We start from the raw sequence: 13,455 nt of genomic DNA on the forward strand, positions 1-13,455 counted from the left end.
ATTGTATGTAGATTCAAAAATTACATCGAAGCGACTTATTACAATGTTTTTACACGTCTATTCTATAATGAAGTAACGAATCTCCATTCTTATTTCACGGAATTTAAAATGAAAATATTATTAAACTTCGTTCCACTTTGCCCCATCCGCTTTAGACTATTGTCCATTTTCCCCCGATCACGTGAGATTTCTACAAACATGCATCAGTACGCTAATGTTTGCTAGTCCTGTCACCATGCATAAAGTAAGCTTAAGCCCATCTGTCATTAATATAGCTATCAAAGTACATCACCAAAAGCAAAGTGCTGTTGATAATATATTTCTATACATTATTGCTTTAAACATATGACATTTTCTGTGAAAAAGGACACATACCTGACTCATCATTCAAACGTCCCCATCAATCACAAACAATGCTGGATCCGTGCCGTGTTCTAAATACATGAGATTAGATATTGAGGGCAGCATAATATACATACGTTAATTTGGGTGTTTTGTTTTACCCCCTTGGTCCACTTTACCACGGTCTCCCCTATGTCTGAGAATATAAGACACATTGGCATTGAATTGGGACGATGCGCCCAAACCCAAAAAATGTTTAGATGGGTATTATTTTCGTATAGACTTTACTATTATATGCAAATATGTCCCATTGGCGGTGTTCTGTGACGTATCTCTTAGCGGTACAGTGTGTAACTGTAATCGTCGTAAACTGAATTGTTTGTGTAATTTAACGCATAAACTAAACTAAACTAAACTATTAATTGATGTGGTAGAAATTTATATCAGCTATCACATACTTTTTGAATTTTGACCGCTGCGTTTTTTTAATTAAAGAATTTTACGAAACTAACTCATTTTCAGCCCATTACACGGAGTCAAATATCTATGAATGACAACAAACGCCACATGCGCTCACGATGCGCAGTGATTAGCACTCCGAATACAGATCACCATTGATATTTGAATCCGTGGAAGGTTTGAGAAATAGTGAGTTTCGTAAAATTTTTATATTTCACGAACGGAGTAGTCAATTGTCAAAATTCAAAAAATATGTGATAGCTGATTTATTCCTCAACCACACTAATCATCGGCATAGTGCTACTAAAACGTGGCAAAATATGTTTATCAGACACGTTCTGCCTATTTTAACAACATTATGTATAGTTCACATCACATTCAACATGTGGCTGTATTTTTTTTCTTACATTATATTATAATAGTAGCGAGGCCATGTCGCTTTATCTGCTCTGTGTAAGATTTGAATACAAAGGTGCCAACCGGGTTAGAATTAACCATTAGAGTTTTTAAACCCAAAATATCTCAGGTCACCAGTCCGGTCCGACTGCCTGATCAGGAAGTACTGCCGAAACAGGCAGCATGTTGCCGAGTCAGGCAGTATGGTATCCCACAATGCAATGCTCTATTTCAAATAGAGCAAATTTTAATATACCGTTATTTCTTGGTTTAGAGTAAAGAAGTAGGTCAAATATATAAAATTATCAATGAATGTACAATTAGTACATGTAGTAATTTTTCATCAATTTTAGTTAAAGTAAAGTTAATTTGCATATTTAAATCAAATTTTTAAAAACCGTTAGAAATTGTTTTGTTATTTACATTATTTTTCTCCCGGTGGAATTTTTTTTCGCCCGGTGAAAAATTGTCAACTTACATGTAGCTCATGTGTGTCAAATGAAAATTTCCCCCGATCTTTTATAAAATCACCATGAACAATTTAGTCCTTAGTCTGTCGAATTCGGAAGGGTTGCCGAAGCCTGTGTTGCCTAACTCGGCAACATGCTGCCTGATTCGACAGTACTTTCTGATCAGGCAGTCGGACCGGACTGCTCACGTCACGTCACGGATAAAATGAAATGATTTCTGGAGGTCATAGGTCAAAAACCATGGGTCATAGAAATGATTATGTTGAGTGTGGACTTTTTAAATTCATACGTCGATCTCAATACATTGATATATATTTCAACCAAAATATCTTATCACAGTCCACGTCACCTTGCAGAATCGACAGCCGGGTTGAACAGATAGAGGAGACTCTAAAGATTAATTCTAACCCGGCAGGCACCTTTGTCCAAAACTATTGCACTTTAGTGTATGTAGCCACAAAGTGGCCTCCCTACTATAACCGCAGTGCTCCATCCTGATGAAACAAACAGGATATCACGTTGATTTTCAAATCATGGAGAAAGTAAGTCACTATTTTGAACTCGACTATTGATTGTAACTTTCAATAAGGCTGCCATCATAAACAAAAACATAGTCAGTATATCTGTATATAAATCACCAAAAATATCCTTTCTACTGACGTCTTGTTAATGTGATATTATAATGGCAATACTTTTAAAATGCTTAAAGGCTCTGGTAACAACGTTTGCACAGTATTTTTGTGTGACATCAGACATATCAAATTGTATTCCCAATACGAGGAATGTCCTTCTTGTATCCAATAATTATAATTTCTCTAAATTAGTGATATAGTACAAATTTTACTGCAATTTATTACAAACCTCGAAGTAAAATGACATGTACTTAACTCAAAAGGCCTCAATATTCTAGGTCATTTGGGAAAAAATCTAGATCTTCAATACGAAAATTTCAAAATGATCGTTGGCTTTTCCTCCAATCTACATGCACTGATACAATATCATTAGATTGATACATTTTGCTTCGAGGACTGTTTAATGTCAAAAATATCACTTTGCCATAAAAAAAATTATATTATATTCAAACAATCAAAAAGATGATATCAGAAGGGCACTCATTCTTCGTATTCAGAATGTAATTTGAAATGTCGGATGTGCTCTTATGCCTCCCAAAAATACTGTGCAAACGCTCATACCAGAACCCTATACAAGACATTACCAAGTAGGAGTACAAGGTTGAATCCCCAAATAACCGCAATGTCAACATTATGATGACCTGAGACTTTATTGTTTCAAACCACTAAAGTGTAAAGACTACACATTTACAACGCCCCCCCTTTGGGGACATGAAACGGACACTCCGATATGATGTTCATGGGTACGAACCCTCCTATGTGTCTTTGGCCCTTGAAAATGTTTAAAACAAAACTGCGAATAGGCAGGAGGGTGGGAGTTCATAAGAGCAATGATCTGAGCAGAGATGATATACCACCTCCGTGACCAAATCCATAACGTTTCTAGTACATTTCGCTTTAGACTTATTTTCATATTCAACCCACGATGCAAAACTGAGGTACATGAACATGATTATAATGATGTATAGTGGTACCGCACAACAGTTTATATAGAACATGAATGAAATGTTTTGTATATCTATATCTTCAAGATCCGTTGATCATGGTCTGATGCGGGGTTCTGATTCTATGAAGCATATAATACCTCAACAATCACCGTCATATCCCATCAATTTATTATAGAATATATTGCATAATCTTCTTAAAAATTCAAATGGTAAATATGTTGACAAATGTGTTTTTATATCCAAGTATTACAACACGGGAATAATATTATGTAGGAAACAAAATGGCACCTATGTCAATTGAGCTCATAGACATGATATACCACCTATGGACGCGGGAATTTGTGCGACCAAGCGTGACTGACAATTCCCGGTATAGTTTATAAGTTCCTTGGAATAGTTTACATAAGAGGTTTTGCTTTAAACAAGTTAAGGAGCAAGAGTCGATATATGGCAGATGGAATTGGGAGAATGTTTATCAATACCTTAAAATAGTGATAGAAAACACGTCATATCTGCATGTGACTCTGAAATTTGTCAGGAAAAAAGTCCTTTCTATTTTTAGCCCAACCATTCTATTCATGAGGTAGTAAATACATACGGCATGCCTAAAAAATCCAATTGATATTTCAAAAGTGAAAAATCGGGTTTCGAATATCGCTAAACTGAGTAATTGGTTTAAATGCTATATGTGATACTAATTACCATAGTGCGTGATTGTATAATATAGTTAATCGATATTCTGCAAATTTGGTTCAGACACGTACGGTGTGATAGTACAATTTTTCATAAGTATTAATAATCTTAGTCACGTGGTAATGGTATAAAACACTGACTCATGTCCGTATTTTACCATATGGTTGACAGTCTGCAGGGAGTCGACCAATAAGCCATAACTTAAGGTTGGTGTTTTTGGCATATTGTATAATATATCTTCCAAACGGGAAAAGAGGTGTTCTTTTAAGATCATTAGACTGATATGAAGTCTATGGTTATGAGGAAAACTAGCGCACCGAAAAATTGCACAGTATATTGATATTGTTTATCGAGAAATGAATAAATCGTTGAACAAAATGTTATTATTATGTCTACCAGCAAATTAAAACTTTCATTTTACTAGTAAAACACATTCGTTACATTTTATTACATATCTATTTTCAGTCATGGCGTTGAGGTGGAGGACAGAGGTGGTGGTTCTGACGGTGTTGCTATTCTTTGCACATTGGGAACTTGGTCAAACCAAGAAAGAGCTGCTAATCTTGAATGATCCTTGCGAAGAGGGTATGGAAACGCTGAACAACGTGCCAAGGAAACATGGCTGTACTGGTAATGTTTGTTCTTTAGCTTATTTTTTTACTTTATATATTATCAGTATAGTGTAATATGTTCTCTGTTTTCATGACTACATTATATCGCCAAACACTTTCAAATAAACACCTAAAAAAAGTAACTAACTCCCTTAAATAATGACCATTATTCAAAAACGGGCAATTGTATTGAAAATCGGTAAAATGGAAGCAGAATTTATTTCTGCACATTTTGATTACCTCATTTGTAGCAATTGACTAAATATTGACGTCACAACGTACATCAATGTAACCCAAGATTTGAAAGTTGCAGTAAATTGTATTGATTTTGTATTTAGTGTAATAGAAGGAAATCTGTGTAGCAGTCAGCTACCTGCACAACCGATTCTTTTGTTCTGCAAGGCTCACTCAGTCATTTAATGAGGCAATACAAACGATCGAAATTGGTGTTGAAATGAGCAAAATTTTGAGTTACACCTTTTCAGTGTAAAATTTTTTTTTTAGCCAAATGAAAAGCAATAATTTTCATTTTTTCAGTAAATGGCTGGAAAAACTATAATGCTTGATACTGATTTTTTTTTTAATCCTGGTGTTAAACTTAGGCCTGAAATTCAGTCATTTAGTGTAAGATATTCGATTTTTATAGGCTTCAGCTCGGCCCGCGACATTTTTCTTGGATCAACCTTTTAGCTTTTCAAAGTAATATAGTTCGCTAATGAAGGATTTTCCCCAACTTTCTAAAGCACATCACCGTGAGCTATTATATCATAGTTTTGTCAGAATTTCCGTTTTGATTTCACCATCTTTCACTGTCGGCTGAAAAAATTTCTAAATCAACACGTGAAATCTAAAGGCTAGTACTAGCATTGTGGATCGATATCCCTGGGTTTAATAGGAATACCGGCATGGCTATAGTGTTGCCAGAACTTCAATATAGCAAAGAAATTCCCAGACCTATAGCGCTCCTACTGATCATGTTTAACCAGAACACCCAATTGGTAATTTAATCGCTGGTCGGGCAATTTGCTTTCAATGAAACATTGACCTGGATAACAACAAAGGAAATATCGACTATTTCTGCTGGTTGCTCTCGAGATAAAAGTACTCACCATTGCCTACTTTTACTTAGTTTGACATTTTCGGAGCATCAATGGAAATAGGGTAAAACAAAAACGGAAATTCTGACAAAACTATAACATATAGACCCACACGATGTGCTTTACAGAGGTGGGAAATATCTTTCCTTAGCAAACTATGTTAGTTTGAGACGCTAAAACATGAATTCCGTAAAAAGCTCGCAGGCGAATTCAAGGCCTATAAAAATCAAAAATATCACACTAAAAGACACAATTTGATGCTTAATTTTAACACCAGGATTTAAAAAAATGTATATCCAAGCACCAAGTTTTTAACTGACATTACTGAAGAAAAAAATATATTGCTTTATATTTGACCGAGAAAATTAATTTCATAGCAAAAAGGTGTATCTCTGAATTGTGCTGATTTTTACATGTATCGATCGACTTTTAGCGCGACTAAGCATTTCTAAAGAATTGGTTGTCCAGGCGGCAGACTGGTAGTGATATCTGGGGGTTTTTGTATTGTATGTAAATGCAACTTTCAAATCTGGACTCACTACATTAAATTGACCATTGTTTTATTGTTTTCTAGGCTATCAAATGAGGTGTCAAAATGCGCAGAAATTAATTCCAACGCATTTTACAGATTGGTAATACAATATAGCCCGTTTTTGAATAATGGCCATTATTTAAGGGGGATTCTTTACTTTTTGAGATGTTTTTGTAATATTGCGAACATTTCCGGCAGCTAAGGAGCTGGGGCTGCTCCGAATAGGCCCTATTAAAGTATTTTGACGGTATTTACAGAGTGTTTCTTTATTTTCTCCGGCAAATTAGCGTCCACTGATTATGTACACATAAAATACAAAAACAACTTTGATCAATTACCTTGCTTTGAGGGTGCACAATAGTAATAAATTTCCCTATACATTACTTTGTGTACAAAATGGCATCTATTCAAATGGCTCTACCTACCTTACGAAGCGACTCAATTTTTCAAAGTGATGTTTTCCTGACAGACAAACAAACACGCAAGTAAACAAACTAAATTAAATATATTGGTGACCATTGAATTTTCGAGCTTCTTGACCACGAATACAATACACTTTTTTCCACACAATTGTCAAAATAGAAGCACTTGTGATTTTACCTAGAAGCAACAGGTTTGAGAAATACATGAAAAATCTGAATAAAAGCCCAGAATCTTTCCCAATCTTGACAGATTCAAGCCTACATGTATTATCTGGCACAAATATTTCCCAAAATCTGCACAATTTTTTTGTTTTTAATATTGATATATAGGTCCAAGAGACATTATTTGGTGATGTGAAATCTTAAAGTTTGAAAACCAGGTTGACGAGTTATACATCATGTGTGCAGTAATAGTATAGCCTTTATCATTCTCACAGCTATTTACAAAACTCGTGGCCAAAGCAAAACAAAGTTGCACTTTTCACTTGTAGTTTGTTTATGGGTTTATTTTATTTTAGGGTAACGTTACATCCTTTATACCCGAATAATGCCCATAAATGAAAGCGCTATTATTTAAACTGACGAGGACACATTATTTAAGAAATAAAGGGTAATGCATTATCCTTTACACGAAAATAATGTGTCCAAGGCAGTAAAAACGTAAATAATGGGTTCGGCTGCGCCTCACCCATTATTTACGTTTTTACTACCGAGGACTGGACTGGTAATACTCCATTGGTTTGATGTGTTCTGGTTTTTGACAACCCTGGATAACCCAAGAAAGCCTCTATTGAAGCTTATTTCCATGGGGTCCATTTGAACACCGGGACGTACGGGTTGGGAACAGTCAGGGGTTAACACCCTACTCTTTTCGAAACTGGCTGCGAGATACATGTACAGGTATGGCTCTCTGCACACGGGACCGACGGCTTAACGTCCCCTCCGAAGAACGGAGTACTCTCATGATTCATTTACCTAATTCTAAATGAACCATGGAAAGAGCAATATCCCAGCAAATTGCCACCGCCGGGAATTGAACCCGGAACCTCATGCGCCACGTTCTCCGCTTTCCAAAAAGGGAGCTGTTTCCAAATGGCCACTATACGCTGAAAAAAACCCATATTGTGGCACTCTGTTTTAGAAAGCTGATTTACCAGCAACAAAGGATCAGAAGAACATCTGGTTGTGGGATTTTCTTTGTTAAAAGTATTTAAAAACCTACATAATCATCTAGATTGATGTCATATAATCCCAGATTACACTTGAAAAATATGTTACGATCGACATAATTCTCTTTTAAAACCCTAACGGAAAAAGAGTTAGTTATGTTAACCTTTCTTTGTACTCGGCCTCGTGATAATGTAAAATGACTTGCCCTTCTCTATACCCCCTCAACTTTCTGGATATTGCGCTTTGAGGAATCCTACATTTCTTTTGAATCTTTGCCATGCTAACGAGACATCGCAGAATCCTCTAAGCTAGGCGAAAAAATTGCCTCAACTTTTACAAAAATTTGAACAACTTTGACCTTTTTACCCATACAAAACAAGCAAATCGACTTCTGACCTTTTGTTTAAACAATGATGGCGCTATTTATCTTAAATATTGTTTGCATCTTTACTAGGGTAGACATTTGTTTAATGGTATGAGAGCATCAAAAAGATAAAGACAGATGGCAAGATAATTTTCAAAACCTTTTTATCATAAAATGTCAGGAATAACTTTGAATTTTCGAATATTCTGTATTTAAAATATATGTAAATAGCGCATTTAATTTTAACACAAATGTACAGTTTATAGAATGAAAATTACCACAAACAAACAGAAAAAGATGAATAATTTGCTAATTATAGGAACCTAAATCTATGTTAAAAATTGCTAAAAAATATATGAGTATATTAGTGTGATAGCTGTTGGCATTGTCCAGGTCTAGAATTGAACATTATGATAATGTTTTGTTAGAAATTTAACAAAAGCTCAAATCAAACAACCGTGTTTGCGATTTCTCTTGGAAACAGCTAATTTTATCTTATTATATGACATTGGATAAATTTTTGCAGGGCAACTTATTCATCATTAGGGTCTTGGTGCTGTATCGATTTATTGCAATTTGGAATCCAATTTTTTAAGGTGGTGTGCAATAGGCATATTTTGAGGCGATAATGCTCAATTCCAGTCTAATTGAAAATGCGTGTGACGAATTTACACCACTGACCTATTTGTCTCTTGTTTTGTAATTTAATTTGCTGTTTTGTCAGGAAGTAAGCACTGACGTCAGATGGTTTGGCGGCTATACCTTACTTAAAAACGAACATCTGTTGCAAATTACAGCCATATGTGGAATCTTAATGGATAGCTATTAATATTAAGTAGGTTAAAGGGCTACATATCCTGCACCTGCCCACAAGTGTAGTCCAATTACCTACTATGTTTTTGTTACTACAAGCTCGTCCATTAGATGCAACATATGGCCTTTCACTACCAAAAAACAGAACATGAAATACATGTTGAAGCATGTTGGCCTGCTGAAATGTTAATATAAATATAAACAGGACAGTATTTACATTGTACATAGTTAATAATAATAATAATACTAATAATACTACTAAATTGCGTTTTGGGGGCTCGAGCAAACTGACATATGAAAATATTGAGAGAGAAAAAATCAGGACCCAGCGGGGATTGAACCCCGGTCGCTGGATTATCCACCTAGGTTTCATTATCATTGAGGTATAGGACTTTTTATTTTTTCGGAGAAGAGCAGGTAGGGCAACTACTTGATTATATTTCTACATGTTCATATTACATACTCTGAAAATTTTAGACAATTCGCACGAGTCCGTTTTTTTTAATCACATTTTTGTTCCTAAAATAGGGCTTATAGCGCCCTCAACGGGCACTCTCTCCATAGGGCTACATGTAAAGACCAGTTATAGACAAATGGCCTCCCCTAAAATAAAACGGACTCGTGCGAATTTCCTGAAATTTTGCATATGATGTAGATTTAACATCTGGATTGTAATGCAAGTGATGCTCTTCTAAATTCATTTTTAAAATGTCCGCCCCAGACCAAGGTGTACCCGCCGGTCCAGAGTCTTACCACATGACTGTACTACTTGAGTTCACAGTCGGTACGCGGGCAATCTCAACTTAAGTCCCCATGATTCCTCTCTCATAGCATTTCACACACGGGGGTCTGTGATATCTCATACGTCGAGCTTTGTTGACAGCTGGGCACTCGATGCTGCACATCAGAATGAAGCTGAGTGTATTAGAATAAGCCTTCCTATGTTTAGCAAATATCTACCTGTGCAAAAATTATATCTATCTGTCCAAATTCTGACAAATCACAGAACACACTTAGATTACAATGGCCAAAATAATATGCTTTGAAGTAAAAAAAATCCCAAGAGTACCTGAGCCTGCCCTCTAATTCATGAATTGGAGAGTAAAATTAGTAGGCACTTAACTTGGGCTAGCTACAACCCTGATAAGGCCTACTCACAAAATTATTCCCACTGCGCTGGCACGTTCACCAAAATAACTAAATATCGTTTACGACTGGGTTGTGTAACTAGGGAGTATGTGAGTTATGAGACGTCTCTGAAATATGATACTGTTATGTGACATGACGCTTCAAGAGTATTTGATATCAAATACATATATATATATATATATATATGCTTCAATAATAATACTATTTAATAACAATGATACTGATGACCCCTACTTGTATTTAGATTTTACCAAATTGTAAAAGTAAATCTGAGCAGCACATGAAAATCTAATCCCCTTCATTCAACCCCATCGAAAAAAAAAACAAAAAAACAAACGCGTTCAACCTAACGGTTACAGGCACAGCGGCACAGCGTCATCATCATCATCATCGTCCCTATATCTTCTTGTCAAAAATTGCTGGGATGGTAGGTTGAATCCATCACCATGCGCAGCTGTTTAAATACAGCTGCGCAAGGTGATTTTCTTTTACTGATGGTGATGGTGATTTGGAGATAGGCCAAGCGAAGCGACTCAGGCTAAGCACATCACATGAACGATATGAGATACCACAACGTTTCCATTCATTAGCTGAAATGACACGTTTTTACGATCTGCGCATGCTCATATGAGTAATATTACCCAACAGAATACAAATCGAAGTTTCTGTCAGTTTTTTTTTTTAATTACCTACTGGAAGTTCAATTAACTAAGATACGATTATCGTTTTCTTTCAACACATTATATTTAACGGCAATTCCACCGAAACGTTTTTCAATTCACCGATAATAATGTGATGCATCCAGCTGTTTGACAATATAATTATATCAAAAGAATATAACACCACCATGCGTAACTCGGAGCTCATTAGGCTTATAGCTAGGAATGAGTACCAGAAATACTTTAACGCTGCAACATACTGTGAAAAAATTGTCGTCAAGCGGCGGTCTTTTCAAATCATCAGCTCTTATATGTATTGTATGAATTCAAATGCGTGCGGTCTGTCATTAAATGGAATGGAAAGATATCTCTAGATTTGATTTTATTAATCCAGTTTATTTGTAATTGCATTTGCTTGATGGTGCGTTTACATTTCTACGTGATTCCGTCTGAACAAATGTAATTATTGACCTGATGGTGACGTTGTGCGCAAAATTAAATTAAGCCACCCGCACCGCTCCCGCACTGATTACGCTACTGTTTTTATAATCCACTTATATATATAGATACATGTGTGGCGTCTGGTGATCCTCACATCAACACCTTTGATTGTGTGAAATTCGAATATCATGGAGTATGCAGCTATACTTTGGTGAAAAACTGTGACGATGGTCTGGAGAATTTCGAAATCATCGGAGAATTTCATCGATTGGCATATCATCATAGACTTTCTGTGATTAAAAAGATGCTTATCACCTGTCAAGGAATGGTAAGTATATACATGACCATCGACGGACGTTAGAATCATGATGCAGTCATGTCTACAGTAGAATTCAATTCGACCTTTGCAGGACTTAAACCCCATTAAAAGCTATTAAACCAAGATAACACTCATTGAAAACAGCTCAACTGATTAAATCATATCTTCTCTGGTTAAATACACACATCATATGTTTCTGCTTTTACACGTACAATGGAGCAATGCGCTGGGATTATAGTTTCAGTTGGGTGAACGATTATAAAGCGAGCGCTAGAGAACAATTGTGTGTGGTCTTTGTTTACGAAATGAGACAATACGTGCTTATTGTTAACCAGCGTTCTTGAAAATGAGAAACATGGTGGTTTGCAGATTTAACACGGTTTGGAAATAATTTCTTCATATTTTTTGGTGTTATCTGTCGTTTACATATCCTTCCTAAAACACCAAAGTGCGAATATTTCCAAACATCTAAATTAGCTAAAAATTTAGGACATGTTACAAAGCTATATTGTCTAGAATTTTAGAAGAGTACTTTTAATATTGGCCGGTTATTTTTCACACATCGACGTTAACTAGGCAATGTACTATTACCTATAACATTAACTAAAACACCAAAGTGCGAATATTTCCAAACATCTAAATTAACTAAAAATTAACACAGCGACGTTAACTAGGCATATCCCCATACTTTTAACGTAGGCTATTTGTAGAGGTCACGCGTCAATGGGAAAGAGCACTGTGTATTATGTATAGGAAAACGGACAGTAACTGCAGTATGTTGTGAGGCTGTTGATCTAAATGCTTTGCATGGCTCTAATCTATTGAATCCGTGACTTCTCTCTAGTCCGAAAATGGTCGCTACTCCGAAGGGTCGGTAATCCGTGGTTCGAAGGGTCGCTAGTCCGAAAAACAATTAAGTTCGCTAATCCGAAGGTTCTCTAGTCCGAATATAAAATAAGGGTTAGTGTTAGGGTGAAGGGTTAGGGTTAGCGAGCCTTATTCTATAATCGGTCTAGAGAACCTTATTCATTATTCGGACTAGCGAACCCTCTGATCAGAGAACCCGATATTCGAACTAGCGAACCTTCTTTAGAATTCGGACTAGCGAATGGTAAATTACATCTTCGGACTAGCAAACCTTTGGTCTAAGAAGCCTAATGACTAGTATCGATCGTGCATGCATGAATTGATGTGATAGCTCATCAGGTGTTTCTTTACACTGCTTTAGTCTGCTTGGTCATGGGAAGGCAATATCTATGTTCTTATGCAGCTTGGTAGACCAACACGCTACATCATGAGATCTATGTCGGACATTCAGAACATTATTCATCTCTATGGAGAAATGCCGGCAGAGTAGACTTTTCATTCAATAAATGATTGTACATAGAAATTGTAATTTTTTGTGTATGATCTATTTGCTCAAGTACAGCTTGATGCAAAATGTACATTTTGTAAGAATCATAGTATGTCTTTGTTCAATATTTTCCATGCTGTTTTCTCTTCTTTCACTTACTACTTGAAAAGTATTGAACTTCCATTATTACAATTCAATAATTTACTTATTATGCAAGGTTGATACTGAACTGCAGCAATGTGTGAAAACTTTTACCAATAAGCGAGTCATATCGATAATTGATTAAATCTTTGACCAAATCAATGTAATACTGAAATCTTGAATGCAGCAATTTGTGCAAAACTCTTATCAATATAATTCAAGTCTGCAAGTCACATCAATAGTGAAACGGATTGAATATTTGATCAAATCAATATGATTATTCTGGTTGCTGTTAAACCAGTCTCGCTGTTCATCTTGATTTTATTATTATTAATATTGTGTTTAAATGTTTAATTGGCCTATGTTGAACCTCTAATAATATGTATAATGATATTATATAACATGCTGCAGTGACTGGTTGATCATTAAATCTGCTTAAAAGAA

The 13,455-nt window shown here is 35.7% G+C and overlaps 1 protein-coding gene across 1 annotated transcript in view; it reads left to right on the plus strand.

Moving 5' to 3' along the window:
• Window positions 1-4,044: 4,044 nt before the first annotated feature.
• Window positions 4,045-13,455, plus strand: part of LOC140146390 (uncharacterized) — a 57,618-nt gene continuing 48,207 nt past the window's right edge. The window contains exons 1-3 of the mRNA XM_072168225.1: window positions 4,045-4,145; window positions 4,405-4,569; window positions 11,323-11,525. Of these exons, the coding sequence (XP_072024326.1) occupies window positions 4,407-4,569; window positions 11,323-11,525 (366 nt within the window). The 5' untranslated portion in view covers window positions 4,045-4,145; window positions 4,405-4,406. The remainder of the gene's footprint in view (window positions 4,146-4,404; window positions 4,570-11,322; window positions 11,526-13,455) is intronic.

Source organism: Amphiura filiformis, chromosome 2 (assembly GCF_039555335.1).
Source record: "Amphiura filiformis chromosome 2, Afil_fr2py, whole genome shotgun sequence".
Taxonomy (NCBI): domain Eukaryota; kingdom Metazoa; phylum Echinodermata; class Ophiuroidea; order Amphilepidida; family Amphiuridae; genus Amphiura; species Amphiura filiformis.